At 46.0% G+C, this 14,259-nt stretch overlaps 1 protein-coding gene across 2 annotated transcripts in view; it reads right to left on the reverse strand.

The window, feature by feature from the left end:
- LOC129829690 (low-density lipoprotein receptor-related protein 1-like) overlaps positions 1–14,259 on the reverse strand; it is a 251,799-nt gene that overhangs the window by 13,668 nt on the left and 223,872 nt on the right. For both annotated transcript variants that reach the window (XM_055891550.1, XM_055891549.1), the window contains exons 70-81: positions 8,688–8,794; positions 7,178–7,310; positions 6,605–6,727; positions 6,226–6,348; positions 5,798–5,935; positions 5,481–5,618; positions 5,010–5,129; positions 2,744–3,036; positions 2,217–2,398; positions 1,671–1,777; positions 1,349–1,468; positions 926–1,102 (exon numbers count right to left, since the gene is read on the reverse strand). In XM_055891550.1, the coding sequence (XP_055747525.1) occupies positions 926–1,102; positions 1,349–1,468; positions 1,671–1,777; positions 2,217–2,398; positions 2,744–3,036; positions 5,010–5,129; positions 5,481–5,618; positions 5,798–5,935; positions 6,226–6,348; positions 6,605–6,727; positions 7,178–7,310; positions 8,688–8,794 (1,761 nt within the window). The remainder of the gene's footprint in view (positions 1–925; positions 1,103–1,348; positions 1,469–1,670; positions 1,778–2,216; positions 2,399–2,743; positions 3,037–5,009; positions 5,130–5,480; positions 5,619–5,797; positions 5,936–6,225; positions 6,349–6,604; positions 6,728–7,177; positions 7,311–8,687; positions 8,795–14,259) is intronic.

Here is a 14,259-nt window from a genome sequence, read left to right on the forward strand (position 1 = left end):
GCCCTGCAATGCCAAGAGCTGAGCAAAGAAAAGAGTCCCCTCATCCAGCTGGTCCTGGGGCTGAGTTCACAAACCTGTTCTACTAACACACTGAAACCTCAGGACCAGAACATCCAATCAATCAGAATAAACCAAATTACAACACAGTCAAAACAAAACTATATTGCTTATTGGGAAACACAAGCACAAGCACAGAGCAAAATGCAGTGCTATCTGGCCCTAAATCGACAGTACACCGTGGCTAAATATTTGACCATGGTTACTGATCAAAAGACCTCTCTGATGAGGATAGGCTAGACGTCCTGTTGGGGGAGGACGCAGAGAGCTGTGGGTTGGCAGTGCACTACATTGCTGCCTGCCATAAGTTGAGGGACAGTGTCTGACAGACCAATCAACCTGCACATGTCCTCTACTGTATGCTTATTGTTATTGTTGAATGTATGGTTATTTTGACCCTTGGTTATTGTTATTACTGTTGTCCCGTTGACAATTTTGATTCTCATTTTTATATTGTAAATAAGCTTTGGCAATATGTACATTTTTACGTCATGCCAATAAAGCAAATTGAAATTGAAATTTTGAGAGAGAGAGAGAGAGAGACAGACAGACAGACAGACAGACAGACAGACAGACAGACAGACAGACAGAGAGTGACAGACAGAGACAGAGACACAGAGACAGACAGAGAGTGAGACAGACTGACAGAGAGCGAGACAGACAGAGACAGAGAGACAGACAGACAGACAGAGAGTGACAGACAGACAGAAAGAGACCCACAGACAGACAGAGAGAGAGAGAGAGACAGACACTCTCTACCGGTTTTTAGCGGTGGTGGTTTGATAGGGGTCAAAAAGAAGTGTACTATATGGGGGAGTAGGGTTTCATTTAAAGAAATTAGCTATAGTGTAGGCAGACAGCCACTCACTCTCTGGTTGTTTGTAACGGTGGTAAAGGACTATGTCTGTGGCGTGGTTAATGCCAGTGGTCAGGTTCTCCATGGGGCTCTTGCCAAACTTGTTGACCCGGAACACAAAGTTATTAATGTAGGTGACGCCATATATGTAGTCCTCAAAGATGTCGATGCTGAACGGATGGAGCAGGTCTGGGGATGGAAGGAGAGAGAGTTAGGAACTGTTCATCCTGCCTTAACTATGTCCCTTTGAGAACTGAACAAGGTCAACCCACTCTGTAAAACAGTGACAACTGTATCAATTTCACTACTTATCCTTTAATTCATAAATTGTTACCCATGTAAAATTTTGTAGGAAGCAAAGATGGGTGGTATCCTCATAAAACTACACTGAACCCCAGCCCTGAGATAAGTGTAGTTTAGTGTTGTGAACTGAACTGTTTTTGAGTCCTGTGATGGAGATGACAGGGTCGGAGCCGTTGAGTCGCACGCTCCCGATAACAGACAGCTTAGCGTCCGCCCAGTACAAGCGCTCATTGAAGTAGTCTACCGCCAGACCTGGAGAGAGGAGGAGGAGGAGGTGGTGGTAGAGGAAGAGGAGTAGGAGCGGAGGGTTAAAGAGGACATGGATAACACAAACAGTGACCAGAAAAAAGGTATGACACCACTTACACCACTATGCTAATGCTAGGGCATAATGCTATGTATAATGCTAAGTGTTAATACTAATGCTAGGCTACAATGCTAATGCTATACAGACCTGTGGGCCACTGGATGTTCTCATGGACCAGGGTCTGTCTCAGGGTTCCATCCATGGCTGCTGTCTCAATCTTAGGGTGGTTTCCCCAGTCGGCCCAGTACAGGGTCCTGAGGACACAGAAACGCAGTCAAAACAGCTCAGCAGGAAATACAAGTTTATTATTCAATTTCTTTTGATAATTTATTTTCGCATTGTCTTTTCCAGGACACTAGTGGATGCATAACTAGGCCAACTCAATATAGCTGGGGTTGGCTGGGCTTGGCTGGGGTTGGCTCAGTAGTGGTAAAGGGTACTAGTCTCTGAGTGGTGCAGCGGTCTAAGGCACTGCATCGCAGTGCTCGAGGCATCACTACAGACATAGGTTCGATCCAGACCTGTATCACAACCGGCCGTGATCAGGAGTCCCATAGGGCGGTGCACAGTTGGCCCAGCACCGTCCGGTTTAGGGGAGGGTTTGGCCGGGATAGGCCATCATTGTAAATAAGAATTTGTTCCTAACTGACTTGCCTATTTAAATAAAGGTTAAATAAAATACAAAAATCTCACCCTCTCTGGGGGTCCACTACAATGGCGTTAGGCTCGTCTATCATGCCTGAGATTAGGGTCTTGCGGTGTTTGCCTGAAAGTTGGGCCACCTCGATCACATCTCTGCCAGATTCAGTCCAGTACAGGTTACCAGCCACCCAGTCCACTGCTATACCCCGAGGCATGTTTAGATGCCCTACAATCTAGTCAGAGGGAGAGATGACAGAGGGATGTTTAGGTACATCTCATTATGTTGTGAACAGAAAACAACAGACCTTTCTGAACTATGAGACTTGGCACTAACTGCATTCCACTTATATTGTATCACACATAGGATGTCATAACAGTGCCCATGTTTTAGTGTGTGTGTCTGTTTGTGTGTGTGTGCATGTGTGAGTGTGTTAATGTGTGTGTGTGTGTGTACATGTGTTTGTGTTTGTGTGTGTGTGCATGTGTGTGTGAGAATGTGAGTGTGTGTGTAAGTGTGTGTCCTTGTGTGTGTGTGTGCGCACGTGCCTACATTCCTGTTTGCGTCACTCAAGCCTCACCTCCAGGGTAGTAACACCTCCCTCACTATGGCGGCGGTTGCGGCGTGTATTTGACGATGTGCCAGAAGAGGAAGATGACGATGATGAAGGCAGCTCGTAGGAGGAGATTCTGCCAGTGTGCCAGTTGGTCCAGTAGATGCGGTTGGTCTTGACGTGCAGGTCCATGGCATCGATGCGTACGTTGGCATCGCCCTGGAAGCTCTGCTCGTAGCGCCAGTTGGGCATGCCAGGGTCCAGGCTGCGGATCTCGTTGTCATCGGCGATGTAGAGCACCTGTCTGCTACTGTTCTGGTCTGGAAAGACCGGAGGGAGGGGTGGAGGGCGGGAGGAGTGAGAGAGCGAGAGCGAGCGAGTGGTAGGGAAGGAGGGAGAGAGGAGTCAGGAAATGAAGTCAGAACTTCCACACAGAATTCATGAAATGTCAATGCATTCATTGTGGCTGCGGAAGGTTTAAGAAAACACTATTTCAAAGTATTTAGGGTTTGAAGAAGAAAACTACACAACTAAATAAAACTACACTACACTACTAAAATAAACTACACTACACTACTAGAAGAACACTACTAGAAGAACACTGCACTACTATAAGAACACTACACCACTAGAAGAACACTACTAGAAGAACACTACACTACTAGAAGAACACTACAATACTAGAAGAACACTACTAGAAGAACACTACACCACTAGGAGAACACTACACCACTAGAAGAACACTACTAGAAGAACACTACACTACTAGAAGAACACTACAATACTAGAAGAACACTACTAGAAGAACGCTACACTACTAGAAGAACACTACAATACTAGAAGAACACTACTAGAAGAACACTACACCACTAGGAGAACACTACACCACTAGAAGAACACTACTAGAAGAACACTACACTACTAGAAGAACACTACACTACTATAAGAACACTACACTACTATAAGAACACTACACTACTAAAAGAACACTACACCACTAGAAGAACACTACACCACTAGAAGAACACTACACCACTAGAAGAACACTACTATAAGAACACTACACTACTAGAAGAACACTACACCACTAGAAGAACACTACAATACTATAAGAACACTACACCACTAGAAGAACACTACACCACTAGAAGAACACTACAATACTAGAAGAACACTACACTGCTAGAAGAACACTACTAGAAGAACACTACTAGAAGAACACTACTAGAAGAACACTACACTACTAGAAGAGCACTACATCACTAGAAGAACACTACACTACTAGAAGAACACTACACTACTAGAAGAACACTACACTACTAGAAGAACACTACACTACTAGAAGAACACTACACTACTAGAAGAACACTGCACTACTAGAAGAACACTACTAGAAGTTCGCTACTAGAAGAACACTACTAGAAGAGCGCTACACCACTAGAAGAACACTACACTACAATAAAAACACTACACCACTAGGAGAACACAACACTACTAGAAGAACACTACAATAAAAACACTACACCACTAGAAGAACACTACACTACTAGAAGAACACTACACCACTCGAAGAACACTACTAGAAGAACACCACACTACTAGAAAAACACTACACCACTAGAAGAACACTACACCACTAGAAGAACACTACACTACTAGAAGAACACGACACTACTAGAAGAACACTACACTACTAGAAGAACACTACACCACCTGAAGAACACTACTGGAGGAACACTACTAGAAGAACACTACACTACTCGAAGAACACTACTAGAAGAACACTACACCGCTAGAAGAACACTACTAGAAGAACACTACACTACTAGAAGAACACTACACCGCTAGAAGAACACTACTAGAAGAACACTACACTACTAGAAGAACACTACTAGAAGAACGCCACTAGAAGTACACTACTAGAAGAACACTACTAGAAGAACACCACACTACTAGAAGAACACTACTAGAAGAACACTACGCTACTGGAAGAACATCACACTACTAGAAGAACACTACACTGCTAGAAGAACACTACTAGAAGAACGCTACTAGAAGAGCACGGTACTACTAGAAGAACACTACTAGAAGAACACTACTAGAAGAACACGGCACTACTAGAAGAGCACCACTAGAAGAACACTACTAGAAGAACACTGCACTACTAGAAGAACACTACACTACTAGAAGAACACTACTGGAAGAACGCTACTAGAAGAACACTACTAGAAGAACGCTACTAGAAGAACACTACTAGAAGAACACTACACTACTAGAAGAATATGCTACTTACTGTCAGCCTTGCAGGTGTCATTGATCCTGGTGAAGTGTTTGTGGCAGCTACACTTGTAGGATCCCTTGGTGTTGTTGCACATGTGGGAGCACACTCCAAACTGCTTACACTCATTCTTATCTGAGAGGGGTCAGGGGTTAAAAGTTAACTCAATCAGCATTTGAAGGACAAAATGAAATATACTGATTGAGCTCTGAGTGAGCGAGTGTACATGAAATGTGGGCTTGTAACCTTGTAATTATATTTTGGGATATGGGATTGAAAGTGAGATATCCCAGTAGATACTGTTTGTAACACGTGTGTACATAGTGTAATAAGCTTGACCCTGTAGAGGACATCCTGGTGTGTGTAATAGGCTTGTCCCTGTAGAGGACATCCTGGTGTGTGTAATAGGCTTGTCCCTGTAGAGGACATCCTGGTGTGTGTAATAAGCTTGACCCTGTAGAGGACATCCTGGTGTGTGGAGTGTACCTTCACAGGTGTTATGAGCAGTCTTCTGGAAGCCTGGTTTGCAGGAGCAGAAGGAGTCTGTCCGGTTGCTGACACAGTGTGCCTCATCCCCGTCCCCACACAGAGTCCTGTTACTCCTGCAGTCGTTCAGCTTGGTGTCTGCAGGGTCAGAGACACACCACAAGCAGAGAAGAAAACGTTTAGGATACACAACAGTGTTGAGCCATTGGAAGGTTAACGGAACATTGTGTGAGAAAAATAAACCAACGCTGTCTCCTCCAACATGCCATTAGAACGGTAGACATGGTGATGTGGTAAACAGTCATGACTTGGGGCACCTGTCTTGCAGTGGATCTCATCTGAACCGTAGTCCTCACAGTCATTGAAGAAGTTACAGCGCAGGCTGGAGCTGATGCACCTGCCATTGGCACACAGGAACTCATCCTTGTCACAGGTAGGCTGGGCTGGAGGGGGCTCTGAGAAAACACACATAGACCAACCATCACATTGCTCCTGAGGAGATATATAAAGGTGTATTAAATGTCTATTGAATGAAATGAACACAACCATTCTGATCCAATGTCTATAATTGCATACCACTGAATAAAACGACAATGAAGCCCTGTATTGGATATGCATTCTGTCATAGGTAACATAAGTGGTATGGTAGGTGTAACGATGGAACCTCTCCACAGGGAACAACGTCTCATCAAGGAGACAGCCTTGTGTTGGTGTGTGCTAAAGGCCAGCAGCACAGGAAACTCACGGCAGTTGAGCTCATCAGAGTTGTCCCCGCAGTTGTCAACTCCGTCACACTGTTTGGACACTTTCAGACACACACGGTCGTTCTGGCAGCGGAAAGTCCTGGTGGGGGGGCACTGGAACCTCCCTAAGGGGAGGAGAAAGAGCGGTTAGGAGTCAAGGAGTTAGGAGTCAGGACAGGCTTTAGGATACATACCCTTTTGTGACCATCGTGACAACTAGACCTGAACTGTGATGGCGCTGATATTTTATTTCACATTGTCCTTCCCATCATGATGGATGAGTAACCAGGCCAGCACAGTACAAGTCAGCTCAGCGCGGTACTGTGAAAAGGGTACTAGTAGACAGGATATGATGTCACAGGATCTGATGTCACTACTCACTGCACTCGTCAGGGTTCTCATCCGAGTTGTCTCCACAGTCGTCCTCTCCGTCGCATTTCCAGGCCAGGGGCTTACACAGCGTGTTGTTACACTGGAAGTCGTCCAGGGGGCAGTGTCTCTCAACTGAGACATGGAGAAGGGAAGAAGAACAGTAGGTTGCCCATTATTGACCCTGTTCCTGTTGATCCTACCACAGGCTGTGGAAAAGGATCCTACGCACCTCTCCACAATCCCTCTCAATTAATAAACGTAGAGGGCTCCCGAGTGGCACAGCGATCTAAGGCACTGCATCTCAGTGCTAGAGGCGTCACTATAGACCCTGGTTCGATTCCAGGCTGTATCACAACCGGCCGTGATTGGGATTCCCATAGGGTGGCGCCAAGTGTTGTCCGGGTTAGGGGAGGGTTTGGCTGGGGTAGGCCTTCATTGTAAATAAGTTCTTAACTAATTTGCCTATTAAATAAAGGTTAAATAAAAAGGATGTTTAATCTCAGTCTAACCACTCTCTTTTAGCACTGTGGCCATCTCAAACGCCAGCATGAGCGAGGCACATGAGGACACAAACACACTCACCAGCTATGTGACACTTCTCCTCATCGCTGCCATCCAAACAGTCAGCATCTGCGTCACAGCGCCAGCGGTTGGGGATACAGTGGCCGTTCTCACACTGGAACTGGTCACTGTCACACTTCAGGTCACAGCCGCCCTGAGGAACACACACACACACACACACACACACACACACACACACACACACACACACACACACACACACACACACACACACACACACACACACACACACACACACACACACACACACACACACACTTTTAACCATTCAAGTAAAAGGCACATCTCTAAACTATAAGGTCAACCGATAACATAGAGAGGTTGTTAGTAGGGGAGAGTGGGGTAAGTGGAGCCAAAGGGGTAAGTTGAGCCACCCTATAATTTATAATTTGACCAAATATTTACTGAAGAGGTCATCATTTCATGGAGTTTGTGAAGGAAGAAACCACATGGAAAAAGAGGTAAAAAAAACGTGTTTTTACCAAGTCAAATTAATTTATTGTGTTTGAGGTTTCATGATGCTTGTATACTAACCAAAGTAGATCATTGAATGATTTTTCTATACATGAGTTGTGGTCTCTATAAGCTTCATTATAGACATATAGCTGGGTGGTTCGAGCCCTGAATGCTGATTGGCCGAAAGCCATTGTATATCAGATTGTATACCACGGGTATGACAAAAAATTTCTTTTTACTGTTCTAATTACATTGTTAACCAATTTATTATAATAGCAATAAGGCACCTCGGGGGGGTTGTGATATACGACCAATATACCACAGCTGAGGGCTGTATCCAGGCACTCCGCGTTGCGCATAAGAACAGTGGTATATTGGCCATCTATCACAACCCCCCTCGTGCCGTATTGCTTCAATTTGAGGTCCTCAACCTAGCAGGAAAGTGCATCCTTGTAGCTGTATGGGCTAGTATAGTCAAAATGTTTGCCCTGGGGTAAGTTGAGCCAATGGCCATGGGGTAAGTTGAGCCAATTGAAGTGTTCTTCCAGGCATAATACAAGGCATTTTCGCTGGGATATGAGGTAACAACAGGGCCTGGCCTATGTTACAAATGTAAAAAAAAAGTTACAAGTGCTTGTTAGGTGTTAAGCCTTGAATGATTTAAAGAAAAAAGAGCAATTGTGATTGTGTTGAATTGTGTTTGGGAAATTAAGAAATAAAGAAGGTAGTGGTAATATTTCATTCAGTACAGAAGTTTGTAGACGGCTTAACTTACCCCATACACGGGAATAAGTTGTGCCAAGAGACACTTTTTTTGGACAAGCTATGTTTTCAAAACTAATATTTAAATGAATTCTGATTATTTCCAGGTATACACACCATCCTGAAATATATGTAGATATCTTTGTTAGAATATTTACCTTGACGGAATGATGCTGAATGTAAAGAATGTCTCAACTTACCCCACTCTCCCCTACAGTATGAGTCAGTAGCGTTATCTATTACACATGTGTCTAACTCAGATATGTTGCTGTGGTTGAGTCAGGTGTGTTACCTCATCAGATCCGTCAGCACAGTCATGGTCTCCATCACACTTCCACCTCCCGGCGATACAGCGTCCATTGGTACAGGCAAACTCACTCTCTGAGCACTGCCGTGGGACTGTAAAGACACAGCAACACAGGTCTCATATAACAAACATTATACTGTACAGCTTAGCTGGAAATGGATTCCAAATACGTGTTGTTTTTAGTAAAAGTCAAAATTCACAGGGGAGAGAGTACTGTACAGAACACCTCATAACAGACCACAACACAACACCTCACAACACACCACAACACCTCACAACACAAGACCTCACAGCACACCACAACAGACCACAACACATCCCAACACACCACAACACCTCATAAGACACCACAACACACAACAACACCTCATAACACCTCACAACACAACACACCACCTCACAACACACCACAACAGACCACATCACATCACAACACCTCACATCACAGCACCTCACACCACAACACAACACAACACCTCACAGCACACCAAAACATACCACAACACATCACAACACCTCACAGCACATCACAACAGACCACAACACATCACAGCACATCACAACAGACCACAACACATCACAACATACCACAACACACCACAACACATTACAACACCTCACACCACAACACACCACAACACCTCACACCACACCATAACACATCACAGGACCTCACACCACACCACAGCACAACACCTCACAGCACAACATACCACAACACCTCACAGCACATCACAACAGACCACAACACAACACCTCATAAGACACCACAACACACAATGACACCTCATAACACCTCACAACACACCACACCATAACACATCACAGCACCTCACACCACACCACATCACAACACCTCACAACACATAACAGCACCTCACCTCACCTCACAACACACCACAACACCTCAGCTCACAACCCACCACAAAACATCACACCACAACACACCACAAAACATCACAACACCTCACACCACACTATAACACATCACAGCACCTCACACCAAAACACACCACAACACCTCACAACACATCATAACAGCACCTCACAACACACCACAACACCTCAGCTCACAACCCACCACAACACATCCCAGCACCTCAAACCACAACACAACACATCACAGCACAACACCTCACAACAACATCATATTACTCCAGTGCTAGCCTCTCTACACTGGCTTCCTGTTAAGGCTGGGCTGATTAAAAGGTTTTACTGCTAACCTACAAAACATTACATGGGCTTGCTCCTATCTTTCTGATTTGGTCCTGCCGTACATACCTACACATACGCTACGGTCACAAGACGCAGGCCTCCTTATTGACCCTAGAATTCCTAAGCAAACAGCTGGAGGCAGGGCTTTCTCCTATAGAGCTCCATTTTTATGGAATGGTCTGCCTATCCATGTGAGAGACACAGACCTGGTCTTGACCTTTAAGTCTTTACTGAAGACTCATCTCTTCAGTAGGTCCTAAAATTGAGTGTAGTCTGGCCCAGGAGTGTGAAGGTGAACGGAAAGGTACTGGAGCAATGAACCACCCTTGCTGTCTCTGCTTGGCCGGTTCCCCTCTCTCCACTGGGATTCTCTGCCTCTAACCCTATTACAGGTGCTGAGTCACTGGCTTACTGGTGCTCTTCCATGCCGTCCCTAGGAGGGGTGCATCACTTGAGTGGGTTGAGTCACTGACGTGATCTTCCTGTCCGGGTTGGTGCCCCCCCTTGGGTTGTGCCGTGGTGGAGATCTTTGTGGGCTATTCTCGGCCTTGTCTCAGGATGGTAAGTTGGTGGTTGAAGATATCCCTCTAGTGGTGTGGGGGCTGTGCTTCGGCAAAGTGGGTGGGGTTATATCCTGCCTGTTTGGCACTGTGCGGGGGTATCGTCGGATGGGGCCACGGTGTCTCCTGACCCCTCCTGTCTCAGCCTCCAGTATTTATGCTGCAGTAGTTTATGTGTCGGGGGGCTAGGGTCCGTCTGTTATATCTGGAGTATTTCTCCTGTCTTATCATGTGTTCTGTGTGAATTTAATTATGACCTCTCTAATTCTCTCTTTCTTTCTTGGATGACCTGAGCCCTAGGACCATGCCTCAGGACAACCTGGCTTGATGACTCCTTGCTGTCCCCAGTCGGCCTGCGGCTATGGAACCCTGACCTGTTCACCGGACGTGCTACCTGTCCCAGACCTGCTGTTTTAAACTCTCTAGAGACAGCAGGAGCAGTAGAGATACTCTGAATGATCGGCTATGAAAAGCCAACTGACATTTACTCCTGAGGTGCTCACCTGTTGCACCCTCGACAACCACTGTGATTATTATTATTTGACCCTGCTGGTCATCTATGAACATTTGAACATCTTGGCCATGTTCTGTTATAATCTCCACCCGGCACAGCCAGAAGAGGACTGGCCACCCCTCAGAGCCTGGTTCCTTTCTTGGTCTCTTCCTAGTGTTGGATTCGACATTTTGAACATTGAGATGTGAAATAAATGATAGAGAAGAAGCATAGAATATCTGTAGAAAGACAGATAGCTGTGGAATGTGTTGGGGGATGGGAGCAGAGCAACATGTTGATACAGGAAAAACAGATGGACATCTGTGGATGAGGTGAAGGAGGGGTTTAGGTCAGGAGGTGAGGACAGTTCACCCGAAGGAGGTAATAAGTGTTTGGTATCTTGTTACTCTTTTCCTGTTAAACCATAAGATATAAGGATAGGAGAGAAGGAGGAGTGTCTTATGTGGGATATATACACTGCTCAAAAAAATAAAGGGAACACTTAAACAACACAATGTAACTCCAAGTCAATCCCACTTCTGTGAAATCAAACTGTCCACTTAGGAAGCAACACTGATTGACAATAAATTTCACATGCTGTTGTGCAAATGGAATAGAAAAAAGGTGGAAATGACAGGCAATTAGCAAGACACCCAGAAAAAAGGAGTGATTCTGCAGGTGGTGATCACAGACCACTTCTCAGTTCCTATGCTTCCTGGCTGATGTTTTGGTCACTTTTGAATGCTGGCGGTGCTCTCACTCTAGTGGTAGCATGAGACGGAGTCTACAACCCACACAAGTGGCTCAGTGCAGTTCATCCAGGATGGCACATCAATGCGAGCTGTGGCAAAAAGGTTTGCTGTGTCTGTCAGCGTAGTGTCCAGAGCATGGAGGCGCTACCAGGAGACAGGCCAGTACATCAGGAGATGTGGAGGAGGCCGTAGGAGGGCAACAACCCAGCAGCAGGACCGCTACCTCCGCCTTTGTGCAAGGAGGTGCACTGCCAGCACCCTGCAAAATGACCTCCAGCAGGCCACAAATGTGCATGTGTCTGCTCAAACGGTCAGAAACAGACTCCATGAGGGTGGTATGAGGGCCCGACGTCCACAGGTGGGGGTTGTGCTTACAGCCCAACACCGTGCAGGACGTTTGGCATTTGCCAGAGAACACCAAGATTGGCAAATTCGCCACTGGCGCCCTGTGCTCTTCACAGATGAAAGCAGGTTCACACTGAGCACATGAGCACATGTGACAGACGTGACAGAGTCTGGAGACGCCGTGGAGAACGTTCTGCTGCCTGCAACATCCTCCAGCATGACCGGTTTGGCAATGGGTCAGTCATGGTGTGGGGTGGCATTTCTTTGTGGGGCCGCACAGCCCTCCATGTGCTCGCCAGAGGTAGCCTGACTGCCATTAGGTACCGAGATGAGATCCTCAGACCCCTTGTGAGACCATATGCTGACAAATGCACATTTGTGGCCTGCTGGAGGTCATTTTGCAGGGCTCTGGCAGTGCACCTCCTTGCACAAAGGCGGAGGTAGCGGTCCTGCTGCTGGGTTGTTGCCCTCCTACGGCCTCCTCCACGTCTCCTGATGTACTGGCCTGTCTCCTGGTAGCGCCTCCATGCTCTGGACACTACGCTGACAGACACAGTAAACCTTTTTGCCAAAGCTCGCATTGATGTGCCATCCTGGATGAACTGCACTACCTGAGCCACTTGTGTGGGTTGTAGACTCCGTCTCATGCTACCACTAGAGTGAGAGCACCGCCAGCATTCAAAAGTGACCAAAACATCAGCCAGGAAGCATAGGAACTGAGAAGTGGTCTGTGGTCACCACCTGCAGAATCACTCCTTTTTTGGGGGTGTCTTGCTAATTGCCTATAATTTCCACCTTGTGTCTATTCCATTTGCACAACCGCATGTGAAATTTATTGTCAATCAGTGTTGCTTCCTAAGTGGACAGTTTGATTTCACAAAAGTGTGATTGACTTGGAGTTACATTGTGTTGTTTAAGTGTTCCCTTTATTTTTTTGAGCAGTGTATATATATATATATATATGGATGGGAGAAGTGTTGGGTTGTATGAATACAGCTGTACAGAACCTTTGGGAAGAATTAAACTTGGTTAAAGCTTCTCTAGTGTCCGTGAGTTATTTACTCTGAAAAATAAGAACCACTATGTTCTGGCTTTTCTAGAGAGTTTTTCCTAGCCACTGTGCTTCTACAACTGCATTGCTTGCTGTTTGGGGTTTTAGGCTGGGTTTCTGTATAGCACTTTGAGATATCAGCTGATGTAAGAAGAGTTTTATAAATACATTTATAAATACAACAACCCACAACACAACAAACCACAACAACACCTCACAACACAACACCTCACAACACCTCACAACAACACACAACAAGCCACAACACCTCACAACACAACACCTCACAACACAACACAACACAACAAACCACAACAACACCTCACAACACAACACCTCACAACACCTCACAACAACACACAACAAGCCACAACACCTCACAACACAACACCTCACAACACAACACAACACAACAAACCACAACAACACCTCACAACACAACACCTCACAACACCTCACAACAACACACAACAACACACAACAAGCCACAACACCTCACAACACAACACCTCACAACAACACACAACAAACCACAACAACACCTCACAACAACACACAACACAACACAACAAACCACAACACCTCACAACACACCACAAGCATGGACACACAGAGGGAGGCCAAACAATGATGGTCAAAGGAGAGCTCCAGAGATTCAATAGAAGATGTTCTAGGTGTCTGATAAACAACATTGCATCTTTACTGAAACTGGTAACATAGCTGTGTGCTTTCACCCTGCTTATTTTGATTTAATTTTGTTGTACTTTTTACCCCTTTTTGGCCCCAATTTTGCGATACCCAATTGGTAGTTACAGTCTTGTCCCATCGCTGCAACTCCCGTGCGAACTCAGGAGAGGCGAAGGTCAAGAGCCATGCGTCCTCCGAAACACGTCCCCGCCAAGCCACACTGCTTCTTGACACACTGTTCACTTAATCCAGAAGTCAGCCTCACCAATGTGTCGGAGGAAACACCGTACACCTGGCGACCGTGTCAGCGTGCACTGCGCCCGGCCACCACAAGGAGTTGCTAGAGCGCGAGGACATCCCAGCAGGCCAAACCCTCCCTAACCCGGACGACACTAGGCCAATTGTGCGCCGTCTCATGGGTCTCCCGGTCACGGCCGGCTGCGACCCAGCCTGG

This window comes from Salvelinus fontinalis, chromosome 31 (assembly GCF_029448725.1).
Source record: "Salvelinus fontinalis isolate EN_2023a chromosome 31, ASM2944872v1, whole genome shotgun sequence".
NCBI lineage: Eukaryota > Metazoa > Chordata > Actinopteri > Salmoniformes > Salmonidae > Salvelinus > Salvelinus fontinalis.